Source organism: Falco biarmicus, chromosome 9, assembly GCF_023638135.1.
Source record: "Falco biarmicus isolate bFalBia1 chromosome 9, bFalBia1.pri, whole genome shotgun sequence".
NCBI lineage: Eukaryota > Metazoa > Chordata > Aves > Falconiformes > Falconidae > Falco > Falco biarmicus.
The window spans coordinates 43,122,257-43,144,405 of NC_079296.1; the positions used below are offsets into that span (position 1 = coordinate 43,122,257).

A 22,149-nucleotide genomic window follows, 5' to 3' on the forward strand; every position below is an offset into this window, starting at 1 on the left:
GATCACATAAGCACCCATACCAAGTAATAACAGGAATGAGTATATAATAGTACTGTGGAAGGATGGTACCTCAGGGACCATGGCACCTAATCAGAACCTTTGTAAAATCATACGTGAAAGGATCAGAATCTAGGTCTTAAAGTCTGAGCTAGCTGCATGTGCTTGCGTGTGCCACTGTTCTTTGATGATCTACACAAGCACTGCTGGGACATGCTGAAGCTGCCTAGGGGATCGTGTACCCAGACTTCCTTTTAATGGAAACTAGTGAACGTAGTGGGTAGCGGTGGCAGGAAAGTACAGAGAGGAGAGCTGATACAAACCAGAGCCTAACCTCAACATGGAGTAGGAAAACTACCAAGGCGTACACTTTGATCCAGGAAATCAGATGCACTTCTGCCAAAGAAATGTGTGGCAGGAGAGAAATACAGTTGAGGTTGATAATCATGTCTTTCTCCCTCTTTTTTTTTTTTTAATTTATTTTTATTTTTTATTTTTAGTGATTCCTGATTATATTTATTATTAATTCTAGGTATGCCATGTGAACTTGGAAGGTCAGCCTTTCTACTCCAAGAAGGATAAGCCACTGTGCAAGAAGCATGCCCACGCCATCAATGTTTAAAAGAGCTGGTAGTCAGTAATGCTGGGGAGAAACAGATGACTAACTGGGCAATTATAAAGTTGGTAACCATGGCGAGTGTTTCTCTTGGTAAAAGCTGGGAAGTTGATACTGCTGAAGTTTTAACTTTAACCTCTTTCATAAATGCAGAACATGCTTTTGCAAGGTTCATACAAAAACCTACTAAATGCACAGTCAAAAACAAATGAACTAGTCCATTATTAGAGCAACAGTTGGGGGAAATATTGAAATTAACTAAAAACTGTAATGTAAAAAGTAATGTGCAAATACAGTTTCAAATAACTACCCACAGCAGTTTTATTGCTTAGACCACACACTAGTGTTCAAGAACAACTGGGAAAGTCCTTTTGTAATAAGTCATTTTCTTTTATAACAAGAATGACTAAGTGCCACATGTACAATAATCTGTAGAACCAAAGGCTATAACTTTCAAAGGAAAATAAATAGATTAGGGTTTCCTCTGTGAAAAGTGAGTGTTGTTCCATTATGTTGTGGTGCTACCTCATAGCATCAAATATTTTAGATTCTTTCCGAATAAGAAGTCTGCCTTGAATCCATATGTAACTGGAAAGCATAGGAGATAATCTGTAACTTAGTTTGAAAATAAAGTGGAAACAGACTAACGCCTTCCATAACCCGTTAAGATTGAGAAAAGCAGGTTGGGTCAACGTTGCTAGTGCACTTGGCTTATACTCGCACAGTAGATTAGCCATTTTCATTCATAATAGAAAAGGACAACTGGCTTTCTCCAAATTGCTTTTACATTGAATGGAATAGAGCTGGCTGGAAAGGCTAGCTTTTAATTCAAATCCAGTTTTCCTTTCCTCTTGTGGAAAAAATGCTCAAAGTTGCTTTGGTTTCTAATTCCCATTGATATCAGTGGGAGGTAGGAATTTACATCTGGACCTTCATATTGATGAACACAGAAGACACACATCCATCTAGCACAGCTAGGAAATGGATGACAGCTTGCAAAAGTTCCCTACTCTATCCCACACAGGAAAAAAGCATCTTTCCCCCCCCCCCCCCCCCTTAGTAAATTAACATTGATTAAAAATTCATAAGGAAGCATAACACCACAGGCACATTCTCTTTCCCCCTTTTCTTAGTTTAAGTGCAATGCATCCTGAATTGTAGTAGTATTTGCCATTGTAAAACTGTAGATAGGGTCTGACAATTAGGATAACCATACAGTAATCTTTTCTAGTATTTTAAAAACAACTTTCAGGTTGTTCAAACAGTTAGTTATAAAACTTTTTTTCACCAAAAAGATCAATACTTGTAGCACTGATAACACCTTTGAATTTTTAATTTTAAATACCAATGACACTTGTACTAGAGACCGCAGGTCTGTTTGAAAATAGAGTTAAAATGGAAAGTCTGATCACTATTCAAGTTTTATTAATCTGTTTAAGTGAGAATTATGATGTGTGTGTTGACAGCTTGCAGTACTGACAGTTTTGAATTAGTATTCCTGAGGCTGAGGATGCATTCTGTGGGCCGCATTCTGTGGGCCACATTCTGGTGCCATCTGCACCCTATTTCTGCCTAGTGTTTTGAGTAACAAGAAATGACATAGCATTGTCTGCCTTTGCCCTCCAATGGGTAATGGTCATTTCAAGAAAACTTGTGTCTTTTCAGGGATGAAAAACTGTCCAAAGATTGGGGGAGGAATAGGAGAAATTTGGAGTTCTAATATGAGAGTTGTTAGCTGCAGGCAGTGTGCAGCTTGGACAAAAATAACAACCTGAACTGCCTGTGGCAGTTTTGACATGTATGACCTGTATTTATTCAGTAGGTATCTTTGTTCTTACTGATCTTAGCAGTGGTCTGATACAGGCGCTACAGGGTCAGATTTTTGTATGCATGAGTTATTCTAAAATACTAGCACATTATATGAAAAGCCTTTTTTTTTTTTTTTTCTATAGCAAACAAATTTTCTGTTTTCAGTCGGTGCTGGGCTGGTGTGAATATGGTTCCATTGATTACAAAATCCAAAGATCTGGCTCATAATATTCTCTAGAGGAATAAATTGTAATCATGGAAGTTAAATATTTTTTTCACTCATATTTGACTTCCTCAAACACCTTTTCATAACAGTGAGACAATTCTAGAGTTCCTTTTAATTTTTTAATGTCATTCAAAATGGTGGGTTTTATTCTCTGTTATTTAAGAGAATTCAAACCAGCATATTATATACTAAGGCTGCATGAAGATATTTTTTAGGCAGATTTCTGTGTTACCCACTGACTGGGACTAGTTTCTTGCTGTCAACATCAAAACAGGGAGTCAGACTCCTTGGGAGGACACAAAACGCTAGGACTTGTGATGCCTCAGGAGAATTTCATGAGGTCTTTCACCTCTAATCTACAGATGTGTATATGTGTGTCTCTCACTCTCCACCTTCCCCCTCAATGTCCTTAAAAGCTCCCTCTTCGCTGGCAGCGTGAAGGACAAAGCATTTTAGGAGATGGCCAGAGATGGAAGGCTGCAGCTCAGGCAGGGGTACGCTCTGTGAGATGGTGGTAGGCAGCACGGCTGGGGCTGTCTCTTCTTCATGTTCACAGGGGAGCCCGGCTTGCCAGCTGAAGGGGCCCGGGTCAGCCTGCGAGTTGCTGGCTTGCTGGCTGGACAGAGGTATGGGAGACAGGGGTCTCAGCGTAGGCAGGGGAAGGGAGGCTTGGATCAGAGAAGGGAGAGCACCTGCAGCAGCCAGAATGTAGGGGCTCTGGGGGCCTCTGGTTGAGTGTGGAAAGATGAAGCATTGAGGGGGTGGGAAGCCCTTACTGAAGCTGGGGCCGGAGGAGGGGGAATGCCTAGGTAAGCCTAGTTTCACTGAGTTGACAGAGTAGATGGTTGGGGTGGGGCAGGGGGAGGGAAAGGGGGAATAGCCAGGATGACTCACTACAGTCAGGGAAAGGGCCTGAAGCAAGAAATTGGGGTACAAGTAGCTCACAATAGTTCAGAGAGAGAGTATGAATATGTACAGAAGGGGTGAGCAAAGGGGATACAGGATCCAATCTAGTAAATCTGAAGTCAGTACTGCAGAAAAGTGAATGCAATGTACATAAGCATAGGTGAGCTAGCTCGTGGGGTGACAACAGAGAAAATGCAGCAGCACAGACTTCAGCAGAAGCTGTACTAGTTTGAGTCCTTAAAATTTCCCTTTCAGTGGGAGCCGTACTAACTTGAGAGTCCTGAAAATTTCCTTGGGCAGATAACCTGCACTGTAACACATGCCCTGACTCCAGCCGGTGCCCGAGCAAGTGAGATTAAAGCTAGTTTACATATCACTATATGAGATACAGTGATATCTCTGAACGAAGAACAGAGATACCCTGAGGATTATAATGTAATAAATTTCCTGTTTTGACTTGTGCTGCTTCATAATGTGGTCCAAAAATAGAGAATCCAGTTACCCGCCCTTGATATCTATATTAAGATATACTTTTTGCACATATCTGAACCAGAAATTTGTGAATAATAATGTAGTATTTTAACTTTCATGGGGGTAGAATACCACATAACTGCTGATACTCTTCTGCCACATGTCACCTTTGTGATATGGAGGGGGGAAAGATGCATAGAGAGATATATATATAATTCAACTTTCAACTATCACTGAACATAAACGCTGTACAAAAATATGCAAGACTAATAATGTCTACTTGTTTATGTTTTATGTCTTGTAATAGATGCCTGGGACAAGTCCTAAGTTCCTCTAAATATTTCTTTTCATTCTAATTAATTTACATAATTAAACAAAGATACTGTACCTCTGAATGATCAAATAAAAAGACCAGTCTTTTAGCTAACAAAACATGTTCAGTAACTTTTCAATCAAAGTCTTCAAAAAGTATCTTAATGCTTTTTCCATTTTTTGGTTTTTTTTACAGAACAGAGTAAAAATTATGTTTCCACAGAAGACCGCTTCCATTATCTGGAAAAAAAATCATGACTTCTTTTTTTAGAAGTTCATTTTTACTGTATTGGATTTACACATTACACATTTCTAAAATAAATTCAAAACAACAAAAATATTTTACTTTGGTCCTTCATAGGTCAGTACTTTGGGCAAAATGTTTTGTTAAAGATTATTTGTATTTATGTTTAATAATGTGAATGTCCACAGCACTGAACACACTCACTAGTGTCTAGTGCTGGGCACACTAATGTTTATTTGCAATACTTGTCTCCTGGTAGCAGATATTAATTTCTTTAGTATTTATAAATATCAGAATTTGAAACTGAGTGAATTCTTGCCTGCAGTGATCATATTAGAAATCTAGGTTTTATAATGTATTGACTTGATGCCACAAGTGCCCTTGCTTTTAGATATACTTTTTCTCCTAAGTTCCTAGTTTCTTCAGAAACAGAATGTAGTGTGGTTTATGAGGTGTGAGTAACTACCTTGCATGGATTATCTGTGCCAACATGAATAAACCAGTCTAGTAATAAAAGCAATGTGCAAATACAGTTAAAGCTTTATGATTTGGGCATATTTATTAATATGGCATGTGAACAGCTGACTACTTTCAGCCATGTAATACTGATACAAAAGCATACACAAGCTTGTACTCTCTACTTCAGACCTGAAAATAAAAATTAAAAGCATTGGTTTCAACTTCATTGTATATCCATCTTGAATGTTTTATTAACCAAATAACACTGTTTTAAACAAACATTAGTATGCTTAAAGGATGTAGTGTACTAACAGTACATGTTGTAACTTAGCAAGACTTGTATAGTCTCAGACCTTATTGTGTCAACAAATAGTGTTTATAGTAACTTTATAAGGAATGGGTAAATTCTGTCTTAGGTTACGTTGACACATCTGAGAACAAAGTTTGATTGCGTAAGTTCAGGTGGGTATTCCATTTCTTAGAAGAAGTGACTTTAAATAATGCACAAAATGTTTTAAATGTCCTCATTGAGCTCCAGTGCCAAGAAATACTTTCAAATGAAAGGATATCTTCATATAACAGTGCAGTTTATAAAAACAGCCATTTTGTGCATTCCTAATGCACACCCTTCAGGAATGCAGGATTTTTAAAGACACAACTAATTACATTAAACCTAATTAAGAAGTTAGATGATAAATGGACTGATTTGGTTTTAGATAGCATTACAAAGTACAGCATCAGTGCACTTGGTGCACTTTGATTTTATTTTACAGCCCTAATTTCTGTTTACAATGTGCATAAGGAAAAACACAATTCAAAAGAATGAACAGAACAGACACAATTTTCTGACAGTTCAAAATTGCTGTTTTTCAAATTGTCTGTTCTGACCTCTAACCCTTGCACAAGACAGTGGTTCCTAAACTGTGCACTGTGATCCCAGGAGAGTTGTTGGAAGTAGAAGCAACAGAGGCACCATAACACTGTGCCAGCTAATAGAGTGCAAAAAGTGAATAGAGCAAAGTTCATTAGAAAAGGACATGGTGCAAAATAGCTTGACAAGTGTTGCACTGAGAGTTTCTTAATAGAAGTGAGACTATGATTTACTCTGAAGAAAATGGTGATTTCAAAACTATAGACTTTGGCATTGCTCCTCACCACCCCCCACCCCCCCGCCCCTGAATCTTAAATTCAGCCAGTTTCTGTTGATTAAGAAGGGAAGGAATGTGTGAATAAGATTGCTGAAACTATTATTGAACACACAATGAAATGCTTTGTTCTCACAGCCAAATCAGAGAGTTATGGATGAGACTCAGATTATATTCAGGCATAAATTCTGTGCTGTATGCCTATAAAACATGCCCTTGGATAGCTGTTAAAAATACAGTTCCCCCTCCTCTTAGGAAGATTACATCAAAAGAAAACAGTAATGTGTGTTGTGCTAATAAGGACCTTCAGACTGACTCACGAGACTTTTCTGTGCAATAAGGACAAGCGGTATGAATTTTTTTCAAACGAAGCTAAACTTTTGAACAAAAGATGTTTTTCCTTTAAAAGTTTCCAGATATTAACTGTTAGGGAATAATAAATCAGTATGCATAAAGTATCATTAATAAATCTGCCTCCGCTACACAAGTATTTTCTAATCTTACTATAGAAATCAGATTATTTTCACTAATGACAAAGATGTTACAGAAATTCTTCTGCTTCTGCTTAGTTTTACTATGTGCAGTGTTACTGAAAAAGAGTTGAGGCCTTTCTATAACTGAATTAATTATTTATTTTTCTTTTAATTAGAAGATATAGATAAAAAACAACTTTGAATTGAATAAAGGTGATGGTCCTTCCAGTACTTGTGGAAGTAATACTGCTTGCTACAAGAAAGCTAAGAAACTTGCTGTTCTTCTAGAATGTTTTATTCTTATGGTGCATTAAAGAAGCTGTTTTGGATTTTTGGGAAGTTTAATAAGTATCTATAGTGAAAATTAAGGATCTCATTTCAGAACAAAAGAATGATTTACAGAATTTTAATTATTTTAAGATCTAATCATATGTAGACTGAAAAATAACATTGGGAACATGGTTTAGTTTCATTTAAATGTTGATAAATGCAAGCATTCCTATATGCATGTATGGAACATGTATGTGGATTAAAACACTTGGAAGTGAGGATTTGATTTCCTTTAAGTGCATGTGTTTCATACCTGCAGCATTTGAGCCTAAATTGTTGTCATATTGTATCATTTACTACACACAGCATAATAATGGTGCATTAAACTGAGTGCACCTAGAGATGTAGTTTTTGTTACCAGTTAGGTATTTGTGCTTTAAGAGGTAACATCTCTAGACTTCTGATAGCATAGGAGATGTGGGAGCAGAAAGAAGGGCACACTTTCCAAAATCTGGCTTCATATAAAAGATATGAATTCAGGGAATAAAAATTTTATTTGTGCATTATCAACAAAGACCAAATACATTCTTTCACAGCCAAATGGTCTTCTGCAGTTCCCAATGCCACTGGTTGGCCTGTATGTTCCCTGACCCATTTTCTTCCTGGAAATTTTTCCCTGCACAGATTCTGAGGACATCATAAATTTCCCTATGATTTCTGCACATGTGGTAGCCTGGCCAGAGTTACTGTTACACATGCTTGTAAGGTGTGTAGCACTGTGGGGTAAAAAGTAATGCAACGTGCTGTGCTGCTAGTGCAAGTGTATTCAGTTGGTCTACGGCACCCTGGAAATACCAGTTTTACTGAGATTTATTGGAGATACACAACATATACGTTACTAACTGGAAGTTTTTGCTTTACTGCATCTATACAACACAGCATCTATGCTAAACTGCACATACTTCTGGCCAAAAAATACTTGCAAGAAATGTGATAGTGCTAGCCAGAGACATTCAGGTTCTAGGTATCACCTCAAATTTAGCATACCTGAATCTAAACTGCATTGTTACAAAATAGTGACAGAGCATAATTCTTTGAGCAGCTCTACTGTGTCATTTACTACACACAGCATAATTCTCCAGCTGCTGCAGCAAAAGGAGAATAGGGCTGTATTTTATGTGGATGATGATTTTCTGCCATCTGTATTATGTAAACCAGTTTCTGGAATGGGAGCTTTTCTGAGTTCCCATTCTTCTGTCACTTTGTTGTGACACCAACTACAGTGAATTCAAACTTGCAAAGATTTCAGTTCATTTGGCAGAATTTATTTGTAGTCACATTGAAGGACTCCATGTTTCCCCCATGTCACTTACTCAGCTTTGTGCTACACATCTTCTAATGGATTGGAAACAGTCTGGTGGTGTTAATTACACCTATGCATACAATCACGGACTTTTTAGGTTAGCACCCTGAGAGATTTAATTCCTAGTGGCAAATACATGACACGTTATCTATCCTTTATAGACTTACATGGCTGGTGGTTGTTGGAGACTTCATGGATTTCCTAAGCAGTCACGGAAGCTGCTCTCTGTTTAGAAGTCCTCTAAAAAGAAAGAGTCAGTGTTATTAAAAAAAAAGTATTAAAGTCTGGGGGCAGTGTATATCCTTAAGGGTCCACATTTGCACTATTTAATACAACCTCAAACTGTATTTGCTCCTATGCAATTCTCACCAAAAAAAAAAAAAAAAAAAAAAAAAAAAAAAAGAATGCGTAACAGAGAAATGCTGGGCTGTTAATTACTCCTCCCTAACTCTGGGTAAGAATCCTTATCCCCCTCCAGCTTAGGGAAATTCACTGGCACAGAAAGGTATAAATTACATCTCTGTGTGCCAGCTTCAGAGAACCTGGCCACAAATACTTAAGCTGAAAATTTTACTCATTCCTTTAAAGGGCACCAACAAAGTTTTCTGCTTTCTCTGATCTCATAACATTAAAAAAAAAAAACCAAAACAAAAAACACCAGAACAATCCTTAAGTCAAAGGATAGTTAAGTGAACATTTATTTTAGACATTCATTACTAAGTGCAACTACTTAAAAGTGAACAATTGCTATGAAAGAGGGCACATGTGAAAGCAGTAAAATGAGATAAAAATGTAGAAGAGTGAAAATGCGAAGAAAAAGTTTTTAGCATAACAATTAACCACCCAATTTACCCTTCCTTTATTCATCGTAAGATAAATCATTGAAACTGAATTAATGGTGAAACATTCAGTAATAGGCCTTGGTAAGGAAATAGGAGCAGTGTATCAGGATATCCTTTTTCCGCCCCAGAGTACCAATACTTTCAATTTTATATACAACGGAAGTAATTAATTGTAGCACAAAGAAGCACAGCTGTGTTTCCTGATGGCCACACATGCAATAGCTACTATTGTGTAGCATTTTGAGTATATACACTGAAAACTGTTGAACTGCTTTGAACTTTTTATAATTTGGGGAGTTAATTTCCATTAGTAGCTTTTGAATTTATAGTGGAATTTTAATATGCTATTATCTTAGATCCAATCCTGCATCCCTATTTAGGTAATTTTTCGCTGATGCCGGTGGGAGTTTAAAGTATATTAGGTATAGCTGCCAAATCCGGAGATTTGCAGACACAGGCCAATTTCTCACTGGAAGCAAAGGAAGTTATAGACTATTTGTCAGGATTTGCTTTTAGTTATATGTGTTTCTTTACTTTGCTCAAGTTCAGTTCCAGTACATATTCAAGTATCTAAGTATCTTACACACTAAGGGAGAAAAGCTTTATTGCTGTGCCTTTAACTTCATTATATATTTTCAGACATATTAGTTGACTGCTGTGACTGAAATACAAATATATCCTTTTCTTATTAATTTAGTAAACCTGTATTATTTTGGTTTTGCTAGAATTTGAAAAAAAGAAGAGAATAAGAGGATTTTGCTGCATTTGTTCTTATGTAACAGCAATGCATTCATGGTTACAGGTATGTTTAGTCTGAGAAAAAAAAACCCCTAAGGATTTGATTAAGTTAAATGATTTGGTTAATTTGTTTTGTATAGGATTCAGATCTGTTTCATTCTAACAAGCTTCGAAGAATATAACATTTTCAGTCTCTAAACGTCCATCTTTGTAAATCTCTATGCTACCCACTATAGCTGCCAGAAACACATCTCCTTGAATCCATGCCTCTTGAGGACAAAGCTGTCATACACACCAAGACAGAAATTTTCTGTATTGAAAAGAATTCTCCTTGTTTAACAGCAGGTTTAAAAAACATTTCCCCTTTCATCGTTCCTTCAGTTTCTGTTGCTGAGAAGGATCATCATCAAGAAGTGAAGTTTTTGTTACAAAGACTTGAGGGGGATGAAATTTCAGCATCCGTAGGAGAAATGTCAATACAATGTGGGTTTGGAGCCAAGGATTATTCAAACTTGTAAAAGAAACTAACAAATACTTCTTAAAATAAAAAGCAGAGGAACACAGACATATCTCAGATACACTCATTCTCAGAGAGAAGCTAATAAGTAGAACTTCCTTGTAGATCATTTGGCACTGCAGACTCATAGTAATTTCAGAGGATAAATTTCAAAATCAGCACTCGAGTCTAACTCTGAATACTTAATCTTCTCAGAGGAAAAGAAGACTTTCAGGATTTTATTTGCACGCATCTAGGTACTAATTCTGACAAACTGATGCGAGAACTCAAGTGAAGCCTCTGCTCAGCCTACAAATACTTTCTTTTTCTGTGTAAGACTTTTAATGCTCTTACTACCCAACACTGGCTTTAAGAAAAAGAAAATAATTTTAAATGTTTCTTTGTAGTTATAAGGAGAATTGTCTCAGGGTTTATTTTGGCCTGGTGAAAAGACTGCAATACGGGTTGTGTACCTGGGAATCCATAAAGCCAGAAACATACAGCTTAACTAGGCGTAGGAAGAAGAATCAGAAAAAGCAACAGGAAGTTTGGTTCTTGACTGGCAAAATGTCTCCTAGGGCACTTGCAACATCAGGCAAAGTGTTCCCATTACTACAGCCCTTTGCAAGATGAAATGGAGTTCCCTACTACGCAGCTCAGTAAGGAATCAGTTCACATCCTGCAGAAGCTGCCTAAGGCACATGACAGGTATAGCCATTACGTCCTCCTCCTTCCCCGTCCACCTGCACAAGGCTAAAGAACAATCTGGTCTGCAGAATCCCAGAAGTAACCCGAAAATACACCAAGTGCTCAAGCTGTGGGAACAGTTTCCTGTTTCCTTGTGCCTGTGCTCTGCTGTTATTCTTTGGAGTGTCTCCACAGTGCTCTCCAGTGCTGTACTGTGCTCAGTTCCACATCCCGCTTGTTGGACCGAAGGTTGGCCGGGGCTTGCAGCGCCGAGGAATACTTTTTTCACCTTTTTACTATCAGTGCTTCACTAGCAGAAATTTTTTAAACACACCTTTCTTCACGGATTTGATTCTGCCTTACTGAATTAGTTATGCTTACATTTAAAACACTTAATAAAATCCATGACATTTCTAAGTAACAAACAGCTGTATAAATTTATAATCAGAAGAATGTACTTTCAAGTAAAATAATTCTGAGAAAAGACAAAGCCAAATTCACGTCATTTTAAGTGAAAAAAATTGTGTCCCTGGCTGAAGGGCAATATTCTTTTAATATGTAACATGGAGTATTTATTTTGGTAACAGTAACAGAGAACTACTCATCTAATTGCAAACAGTTTTCAAAAATGTATTTGAACCACAGATTTAAGACATGAATTCCAGAAACTGAAGGGAAGAAGGATCTACAAAGATAAAAGTTCTATCACATGGATGACCTTCTCCCTGTATGTACTATTTTGTTCTTATAGATCTTTTGATATTTAAGACTTGCAGTTCCCAAGTGATTCCAAGAACTAATAAGAAATTCCTGGAGAGGAAATGACAAAGCAAGCAGCTGGAAGACCATCCAATTCATGATTTTTTTTTTTTTTTTTAAATACAGCTCTCTTCAACACGACAGTCAGTCTTGATCTGCTTCTTCTGTATTTCATGTTAGGGTTCCACATCCTATCCTGGCCAAATGTCAAATGAACGTATGTTTATTTTCAGATTTTTAGACTACAGCATCTTTGAGTGTTGGTCAATTAACAAAATAAATACTTCATGTTATTAAAACCTGATGTGTCTGAGGTTTTGCATATTCCTAAAATCTTCACCAGGTGAGATGTCTGTTACTGATAACTAGCTCACCGGTACCCTATGTCTTTCTGAGTGCCTGTCACCTGAAGCGTTCATCTTCTGGTTTAAATAGGTATGTTTACCTATCCTGCCAGGTAAACAAAGCAAAACAAGTCAGATTTGATTCTTCGTGGTTTACTTTACAAAAATCTTAGCTTCAGTTTCCACAGTTACTTTCATTTCAGGAAATACATTGATTCTTCAGGTGGTGCATAAAGAAAACTCTTCCATCATCAGGTCGAACATCTCGCATGCCAGGATTGGTCAACAATCCTCTTCTCACAGAGAGACTGCTGTATGATTGTAAATAAGGAATTTTAATCTACTCACACTGGTTTCATACTTTTGTTATAAATCCTATGTGTCAAAAATGACAGTTTATCCCTGTATGAAACTGGAAACATATTGTAAGTACTGCACAGTTTTGAAAGACACCAGTACTTTCCCTGTGATGTTTCATCAGACATCCATCTCAATCTAAATAGTTTTTAAGGTTGTTATGATTCTTCACTTTAGATGACGATACACTTCTGTCTCCTGCAGCCCGAGTATAATTATAATGTAGTTTGCTTTTACTGACTTTATTCTTTGATTAAGCTGAGTATTTACACAGTGCTCGTTTATGCAGAGAATAGGCATATTGGCCATGGTAACGCAAAGTTCATCATCAGCAATACTTATTTCTGATCTGACACGGACTATTTCTTGTGGTATCTTCAGTGCCTGAGTGCCTTGAAAAGTACAAGCTGAGATGGCTGTTTCTGTGATGTGCAAATTTACTGACCTGGAATTGGATGAAAACAGTTGATCCATTTCACACAAGGGATCAAATAAATTTCAAGGCTAGTGGCTTTTGCTAAATTAATGCATACTGGATTTAAATCAATATCCAACATCTGAAAAGCACGACTGTATTACCACACAGATTATTACTTAAAGAGATGCTAGCGCTAACAGCTTTGGTTCTGGTTGGGAGCACAGACACGCATGTTGCATTCTTCTTCCATATTGAGTGTCTATTCTGTTGCTATAATCTGATAGTAGACAGTGTGGAAGAACAGCAGACTCATATTTTCCTTTGAAATTATAAACATAAGCATACAAGTTCTGTATTGCTTGGCATGAAAGCTGTGATTTTGTCTTTCTTGCAGGCTGTCTTTGTTTTGGACACTGACAGATTTTTCTGGATGATGGTCATCGGAAAAAATTTTCTAGAAGTCTAGTAAGACAAGACCTGTATTTTTAAATGCCTATCACCATAGTATCTGGCCACCTACACTCACTAGGTGTGCCTTTAACTGCCTACATTTTAAAGGAGTCTGTGAAGTCGATAGGTTTGAAATTCTACTCCCTTTTTTGTTTTGCTATATAGGATAGTAGGCAAGCTAAGTACTCGTCTAATGATCCGCAGGTATAATGCATGTGAATGATACTGCAGAGCCCACGCTCTCATCTTACATTCAGAGGTGACAACTCTGGAGTGGAGTACACAGCATTTACAAGTCCTATCTGATACTAGCACACAAAAATGGAGCAAGGCTGTGGGCAACAAAATAAGCAAGCCTGTGTTTCCCACAATATATGCGCATGTGGCTATTTGGCACCGATAAGTGAGATTGCTTCCCAACTGGTTATTCTCTAGAAACAGTTTATCTGGGCAGGCACCTTGACACTAGCAATTGCTGGTGTGTCCTGAAGGCCTAAAGGGTGTTTTGGGCTGCAGCAAAGGGAAACCGAGTAGGTTTGCATGATCCATGCAATCTTCATTTTCCCCTTTAGTTGGCTTTGTGTACAAAGTTCTTGACACGAAGTAACCACATGACAGGGAGAGGCAAGACCACCTCAACAACACAACTGCTGCCACTTTGCTCAGCAAAGGATTGAAACAGCAGCCCAGGTGGGAACTGTGTGGTCCTCTTGTCGCATGGCACGCTGTCATTAAAGCTCATTCTGCACTGCTGCTGGGAGACCTCACTTGAAGACAGACAGACAAATTACTACTTTGCTAATTTGTCCTAATGATGAGGAGCTTGGAAACGCAATGCAAATCATGGCCTTCAGGAAACTTATCAAGCAAGCACAAGTTATTACATATTCCAATCTAACTAACTGGGTTTATTTATTTAGAGATACAGGAAATGGAAAAAAGCAAACAAACCCAATTCTGTCGTTCACAATGGAACTCTACCCCTCACACGGCACTGCAACGTCAACCTTTTCAGAACGATTTTTCCACAAAACTAAAGGCCCGTTTGAGGCCGTCATTTTTTTCCCTTGTGCTGCCGCAACCACTGCCTGTTCGTTGCCCACCCCAGCTGGCACACTGGCCCCCTTTAATTCACATCAAAACTGCCACGGTAATCCTCCACCCCACCTACTCTGTGAATCCTGGCAGCTTGTCCATTTTCCATGGCGCCGACCCACCAGCATGTGGATGGAGCTCCCCGGCCCCGCAGCCATATCCAGCTGAGCTGCTCCTCCTCATCCCGAGCCCTCTGCTCGGCCAGCAGTCCCTCCGTGACACCTGCTTGGCCACTGCTTGTCCTCACACCTCCCCGGCCTTCCCTAGAGGTGCTCCCCCACCCTCCTCAGCGGGAAAGCCCTTCTGGGCGGCGGGTAAGGCGCCGCCTCGGTGCCGGGGCTGGGGGCGGCCGCCCGCGCGGGGCACGGAGCCTAGCGACAAGCTCGCTCAGGCGGCGGCTGGCTGCGGCCTGCGCTCCCGCCCCAGGAGGGCCTACGGGGGAGGAAAAGCAGGCCCGGCTAGTTCCTCCCGGCCAACTCTTTCCCGGGATGCGCCGCCAGCCTCTCCCGCCCACGGCACGTGTTGATGGAAGGGCGGGAGGAGGCGGGCGGCGCCGCCGGGCCCGGGACGCGGCCCCCGCCCGGCCGCTCTGAGGGGCGGCGCTGCCCCGCGCCAACGGCTGCCGCGCGCTCCCCGCCGCGCGGGGAAGGCGCGCGCCCGGCACCCCCGAGGTGCCGCCGCGCCAGGACGCCCGCCGGCGGCCGCGGCTGCTGCTGCTGCTCCTGCTGCTGCTGCTGCGCGCGTTCCCGCCTCCCCTCAGCCCCCGCCGTGCGCGCGGCCGGAGCCGCCGGCTGCAGTGATTGGAATCCGGCTCCTTCCCGCCCCGCCCGCGCGCCGCAGGGCCGGGCCGCGCCGCGCCGGGAGCGCCTGCCGGGACGGAGCCTGCGCCGAGCCCGGGCCGCGCCGTCCCGCCCTCGCCCTCCCTCGCCCGACACGCACCCGCCTTCGCCCCCGTCTCACCGGAGCCGTCGGGGCCCCGGGAACGGCTTGCGGAGCGCGGCGGGGAGCGGGCCCCCTCCCCCTTCGCCTTCCCTCCCGCCGCGGAGGATGAGGAGCCCCCACCGCCGGTGAGTGCCGGGCCGGGCCGCGGAGGCCCCGGCCGTGCGTGCGCGCGCGCGTGCGGCTGAGGAGCGTCGGGGCGCCCCGGGCAGCACCGCGCTCCGCCGCCGCACCCCTCTCGCTGCCGGCCGGGGGGCGCGGGGTGCTGTCTGTGCCCGCCGTCGGGCGGCTCTCCCCGGCGGGGTCTGCGCCCTTTCCCGCCCCCCGGGCGCGCTCTGCGCGGCCCGGCCCCGGGCCACAGCGCCGTCGAACGCGGCCTCCCGCCGCGGCCTCCCCGTCTGGCGACGGTTCTCCCGCCCCGGCCTTTCTCCTCAGGGGGCCCGCGAGCGCCCAGCGCGGCGCCCTGCTCCGCCGCGGCGCTGGGGGCGCTGCCCCGCCGCTGCCCGGCCCGGCGCCGCTGGCGGGGGTCGGTCCGCGGCTGGCGGGAGGCCGGGAGGCCGCCGCGCCGGCGCAGGGGCTGCTCGGGGCCGGCGGTTTCCTGCGTGGGCCGGGGGGCCGCCGGCGCGGCGCTGGCGGGGCCGGGCCCGAGCGGCCCGCGGTGCGTTCCCTCGCCCTGCGCTCCCTGCCCCCGCCTGTGCGCCCCTGGTGTTGTAATCCCGGGCTCGGTGCCCGGCAGCCCCAGCCCGAGCGAGCGGCAGCGCCGTCGTGGGAAGGGTGCGAGGGAGAAGGTGCTTCGTCTGCCTTTTGTGCGAGCCTGAAACAAAGCTGTGCGCCGGCTTTCCAAATCTCCTCCCGTTCGGCCATCCGAAGGAAAAACTGTCGGACCAAAAAATAAGCCCAGAGCATCGCACGTACCTTAGGAGTAAAAGGTTGCGCTGTTGACTACCGATTAAGTACGATGTTTTCATAACTGGTTACAAAATCTGTTGAAGAGGGTTTAAAGACGTGAATGGCTCTTTACCACCCTTCAGTCAACCCTTTGTTGGGTTTTTTTTTCGGTTTTGTTTTTCTAAAATTAAGACTGAATTCAGCAGCAGGGAATGGTAGTAAGTTGTGGTTTTTCCATTCAGCAGTTGCCTCTTAACTTTGTGTCGAAGTCGTATGATCGTTCTCCCCCGTGAAAACTGATGGCGGTTCTAATTTACATTTTTTGTTCTCCGTGGACAGGTAACTTTTTAGTTCTTTACCAAGTTAGTGTCCTAAGGATTGATACTCGGGACTGTTATCTGTAGGAATAGAGAAGCTTCTTTGCTAGACGAGGAAGGCTCTGCTGGATTCAGAAAGCTGGTTGGTTTGTAGTAGAACCTAGTCCTGGAATAAAAAAAGTTAACATGAGAGCAATTTGTAGTCGGATACTTTATCCCGTATATAGCCAGAAATAGCCCATATTGCAGCATTTGGAGCAGTCTGGATAAAATTCTTGCTGGCAATGTATGTGCTCTTTGTTCTTGTACATTTGTGCCTTTTTCTTAGATTATTCACCACGTTTCCTTTATTATGTGAGTGTGTGTATATTTTATATCTATTTATATGGAGACATGCAGCCTGGTAGGCTTTTGAGTTCTAGTCTGAAATTTTGTGGAGGATCTTCCTGCACAGCTGCAAGATTCAGCTGCCAGTCCTTAGTATGTCCTGCTGGCTGCTTTGTTCCATGGACAATGAATATATATGGCTGGATCTGGCGGTTGTTTTTTCTGGTTGTTGGTTGTTTTGTTTGTTTATGTTGTTTTGTTGGTTTTTTTTTTTTTTTTAATTGTGAAGTAGTTTTGAAAGGGACCTCTGGATGTTATCTGGTCCAGCCCCGGTTCAAATTAGAACAGAAAGCCTTTGGTAAATTGCAAGCCTAAAATAGCATGTTATTTGAAATTTGGTGATCAAATCATGTTCACTGAAACAGTAAGCAGCTAGAGTGTAGAATTTCTTAAAGTCAGCATATGGGACCCAAATCTTAGTGGTTTTGACACTGCAAGAACTTTGCAGTGAGAATTAAATTTTCATAACAAAGCACACAAATTGGTGAGTATTGTAGAGTGTGTAAATGGTCTATGTGCTTTTTCTTGATACCAACATTCAGGAATTCGAGATCTCAAGTGTAAGTGGTGTAACCAAAGTAATTAACTTTGTTCTTTTGTAGTAGTTGATGTGTTTATTGTACTACTCCAGGTCAGGGCTAACAAAGTTTTGATCGCATCTGGGATTGAATGTGATGCTTGTTCAGATGTGTAGTAATCGGCCTCCTGACTTCGCTCAGAATGGACATGTGTTTGCCATAGATGAGCATTACTGTTGTATGAAATGTCATGGATTATTGCATTGCAAAGAGAAGAGGATTTTGAAGAAGCAATAGATAATTTGTCTATTTCCCAGAGTCTTGAAAGGCAAGCAATTGATGGATAAATTGATTTTTTAAATTTTTTTTTTCCATTGGTTTTAAAATTAGGGATTATCGTAACATTTTGTTTGTTCTCTAAGAAGCAGTATACAGATTCTGTGGCTGTGTAATATTAAAAAAAGTAGGGAAGGACTTGCTAAATATTCACTAAACTGTATTTTTATAGTGAGAAATTGGTGCAGGCTATAGTCATAGAATCATAGAACCGTTTAAGTTGGAAAAGACCTTTAAGATAGTGGGTCCAAGCGTTAACCTGTTGCTGCCAGGTCCACCATAAAACCATGTCCCTAAATATTTTAAGAGAAAAAAGTGTTTTGAAAATACTGATAATAAGTAACTCTGAATTAATCAAATCTCTTTTAAATTGTGTGTCAGTCAGTGTAACTAGGAACTCTACTGTTTTCCCATGGCATAGTGGGGCATGAAAGTGTAGATAAGAGCATCTGAGTACATACCCTTCACAGAAGCAATCAAAGAACAAGTACTGGTGCTTTCGCTAATTTTGGTATGACCAGGCTTTCCAAGTGAAAGGAACCCACCTTTTCCAAAGCCCTTAAAAGCAAACAAACCAAAGGAAAAAAACAGCCTTCCTGTTCTTTTTTGTTCATTGTCGTGGCTGATAACTTGTGAAGAAGACAGCATCTCTCTCCAAGAGCAGGTAAAGCTGTGACACATGGAACTGTAGTAACTTCCTTAGTTAATTGCTGAAAAGTATAGATGGATGAATGAGACCAGACAGTATGTGACAGGGAATGTGTTACAAATGTGTGTTTCTCCCTTATCAAGCATCAGTTGAAGACCTGTCCTTTCTATCTAGATATCTAGTAAAGTGTCTGGTATGTCTTGGTTGCTCAGTAAACCTGGGCATGTTTTTGGTGCCTGGGGTTTTCTTCACTTGCCTTACTATCATCTGTAAATAAATGACAGAAGGAACTCAGTAATTTAAAGATACGTCATGTCAGAGTTGTTTTATATGGGCACAGACAGAGTACTTGGAGCCTTGTTTCACTTGCTGATATTCCCCAAATGCAGGATTTGGGGGCGGGCACAGAGTGCATGTGCTCCGTGGCCTGACAGCAAACTTTTCCTTTCACTGCTGATGATTTGGTGATTCCACTTTTTCCTTTCTTGGACAAGATCTGCAGAAGTCTCTGCAGTTGCCCCATCGCACTCATGCTGATAGTCCCCAGTCGCCTTGCCCCCTCCGCAATGGGTAGTGCTTTAAAGGGAAAGCAGGGAATTTCTGCCTGGTTTTCTTGCAATTCCTTAAAAGTTGCTGTGAAGTCTCTTGAGCGTTTGATATTCGCAGACATAAAGTAGCTTTACTTATTCTGAAAAATGTTTAAAACTGAAAACAAATGTAAAATCTAGCATGCTGTTGTGTCCTTTAAAAATAATACTGAGACTGGAAAAGGTGATCCTTGAAATTGGGCAAAAAATTGAAATAGTCACCTCATTTGTCTTCATTGCACAGAAAACATCATTTTAGCATTCTGAATGCTTTTTATTGAGAAAATATATAAAATAGCCATTTTGTGAGGGATTCAGTCCAGAAATATCTGCTCAGTACTTAGTGCTCTGGGTATGGAATCCTCAAGAGGTTTAGTTTGATACAAACAAATAGCCGCCCCACCGTTGATGAGGCAATCTACTAGGGGACGAGCTACCAAATTGCCAGAACCGTCTTTGTTGTGAATTGGCTTCCTAGCACCTCAGCGGGTATGTTTGCAGGTTGTATTAGGTGTATTTTATGCCCATGCTCCCCCAAAAGCAAAACAAAGCAATTACTCTACTGGTCGTCAATATATCTTCAATATATATTTTGAAATTCGTTATAGTAGGTGTATGACACTGAAGTATTTTAGGTTGTCATATATTTGATATAGTCAGAAGATAAAGAGCGTCATTCATGTTGTGGTAGTGATCAGATGCATGAGTTTCTGGTTATGACCCCACTGCATCTGCAGTACATAAATGGTGTGAAAAACACAGACATTCAGGTTCAGATTTATAATCCACATAGCTTTATTTCTTGCCATTTTTCTCATGGGTGTCTACTAGTTGCCTTCTCATTTCATTTGAATTCAGTGTGTTTCAGTTAGGTTTGCTGTTTTATGATGGTGTGGTTAATGAAATTCAAAATAAGTGTTAAAGTAGGAAAATAAACTGTAGTTCATCATTATGATATATTTATAGATTGTGTATGCATGATGGAAGAAGCAGCACAGCAAAGCCTTATTTAAGGTTCAGTGTGTTACCACCTCAGAATTTCTGCAGTGACATCTGTTGTTAGAGTGAACAGGATTGGCTTGATGGAGCTTGTCCTGCAAGTCACCAGCAGAGTCTGCTACCTGTGCCGAATTCACCAGTGGTTGTGTTCACTGGGGGCTGGAGGGGGGGCGGGGGGGGGGGGGGGGGGCAATATTCTGAGTAACATGAAAGTTACGAACTTTCTTTAAAAGGTTCTGAGAAGACAAAATCTGTGAAGTAGTAGTTGATAGGGTGCCTAGCATTCAGCCAAATGCTGCAGGTCTGATGCTTATTTTTTCCCCAGAATAGACTTTCCCGAAATACAGAGGAAAATATAGTACATTTAAATGTAATTTTAGTATCTGATGTGTTGGCTGTGAGTTAAAAGGGGGGAAAAAAATCAGTGTTACTACCTCAGCTCTGCAGCACTGTAGCTTAATTTGCAGCATGTTATAGCAGCAGCAATGCTTTTTACAAAAACTTACAAAGTCAGTTGAATTTTCTCAGTGTCTCCTCAGATGCTTTACTGGATGGCTTCAGTCAACTTCATTAGCATAAAATGAGGAAGCAACTAGCAATTCTTTGTGTCTGTATTCCCTCAGTTCACTATCGTAAAGAGACAACCGTCAATCTTGCCACGTTTTGGCCAATAAAAATACAAGCAGGTAGAGCAGGGATAAGTTGGAAAAATATCAAAGGAAGTCTCAGAAGATACATACCAGGACACAGACCTGGTTCATGGAAGCAATTTCCTGTTCACTGCTGCAGCTGTTGAAATGGTCTAAATTTGCTTTTCTCTTGTCTTTATAGTGTTAATTATTAACAACCTTTTCGTGATTTGAGAAAAACTTGAAAACATTCATAGGCCTTTGCACTTCCTCCGTGAGAGCTTGATCCCAAACCTGACTGGAAATCAGTGGGCAGAGCCCAAATGGCTTCTGGAGGACCGAAGCCATCACAGATTTCACTTCTGCAGAGAATTAATATCCTGCTTATGAAAGGTTTATTGTGCAAGTGAGTATATTATGTGCTCAGAGTCAGAATTTCAGGGATATAGATGTGGCACATAAGCTCAGACAAAATTTTCTAAATAATTTGTTCTTTTCCCTGTTACTTGTTCAGTTGGCAATTCACGGTGCAGTGGTGATGCAGAGGCATAGGCACTGTCCCATGTTGTTGTGCAGGGGGTATAAAGGGTTTGAAAAGGAAGCATGAAGAGGTAAGCTGTGAGGAATTCTTCAGAAGGAAGAACAGATGCTGGAAACAGGAAATATTGTGTCATCCCCTTGTCCCCTGTGCTTGAGAATGAAAGAACCTGGAGACTAGTATGACAAGAGTGGCTTATCAGAAGAGGACAGAGTGAACCTCAGTGACTGTAAACGTGAATGAGAAAACCAGAAATCTGTGTAGAACATGCTTTTCCTTGCTGCCCACCTGCCTTTGTGGAAGAGAGACTAATCTTTTACGGAATGCCTTGGAGAAGGTTTCAGAAACCTTCCTGTACCCTTCTCTGTGCTGTCTGAGGGACAGGCTGTGCAGTTATCAGACACTGGTTTGGACGACTGAGAGTTAATTACAAGAAGGGATTGGGACACAGGGCACAGGAAGGCACTGCCAGCTAATGAGGTGCAGGCATTCTTCTTAGACTCAATGCCCAAAACACAGACCATGTTTGGTTCAGATTATTGAAGGGTTTTTAGCAATAATCAAAATACAGTAGTGGTACTGAGTGTACCACATTGAGCAGAAATGTCACTGATGATAGAGGATATGGGAAGTTTTAGTAGGATATTTATTTGTATTGCTTTAAAGTATTTTTTTTAAAACTTGTTTTGAATGTCTGCACTCTTGGAGACAAAGGAAACAATAAATCACACAGAATGAAAAAGTGCTTTTTTTTTTGTTTTTATGTATTGATGTATTTTTCTAATTTTATCTGCTAGATTTACTAGTTTGCAACCATTTAATCTTTTTTTTTTTTTGTGAAAATATCCTACACAAAACTTTCTGTAGGAGTATTCTGAAGTGTAT

At 41.3% G+C, this 22,149-nt stretch overlaps 2 protein-coding genes and 1 long non-coding RNA gene across 18 annotated transcripts in view; 2 read left to right on the top strand and 1 right to left on the bottom strand.

Moving 5' to 3' along the window:
* Nucleotides 1–5,266, top strand: part of LDB3 (LIM domain binding 3) — a 128,651-nt gene extending 123,385 nt beyond the window's left edge. For all 12 annotated transcript variants that reach the window (XM_056350724.1, XM_056350728.1, XM_056350730.1 and 9 more), the window contains one exon: nt 530–5,266. In XM_056350724.1, coding sequence (XP_056206699.1) covers nt 530–619 — 90 coding nt within the window. In that variant the 3' untranslated portion in view covers nt 620–5,266. The remainder of the gene's footprint in view (nt 1–529) is intronic.
* LOC130154590 (uncharacterized) overlaps nt 1–15,181 on the bottom strand; it is a 59,065-nt gene extending 43,884 nt beyond the window's left edge. For both annotated transcript variants that reach the window (XR_008823792.1, XR_008823791.1), the window contains exons 1-2: nt 14,554–15,181; nt 8,459–8,531 (exon numbers count right to left, since the gene is read on the bottom strand). This is a non-coding gene — a long non-coding RNA (uncharacterized LOC130154590). The remainder of the gene's footprint in view (nt 1–8,458; nt 8,532–14,553) is intronic.
* Nucleotides 15,182–15,365: 184 nt separating this feature from the next.
* BMPR1A (bone morphogenetic protein receptor type 1A) overlaps nt 15,366–22,149 on the top strand; it is an 84,402-nt gene continuing 77,618 nt past the window's right edge. For 3 of the 4 annotated variants that reach the window (XM_056350740.1, XM_056350739.1, XM_056350742.1), the window contains exon 1: nt 15,366–15,544. The gene's annotated coding sequence lies outside the window, so the exon portion shown is untranslated. Of the gene's footprint in view, nt 15,545–16,195; nt 16,370–22,149 lie in introns of those variants that run through there. The other variant, XM_056350741.1, reaches the window with a different exon arrangement.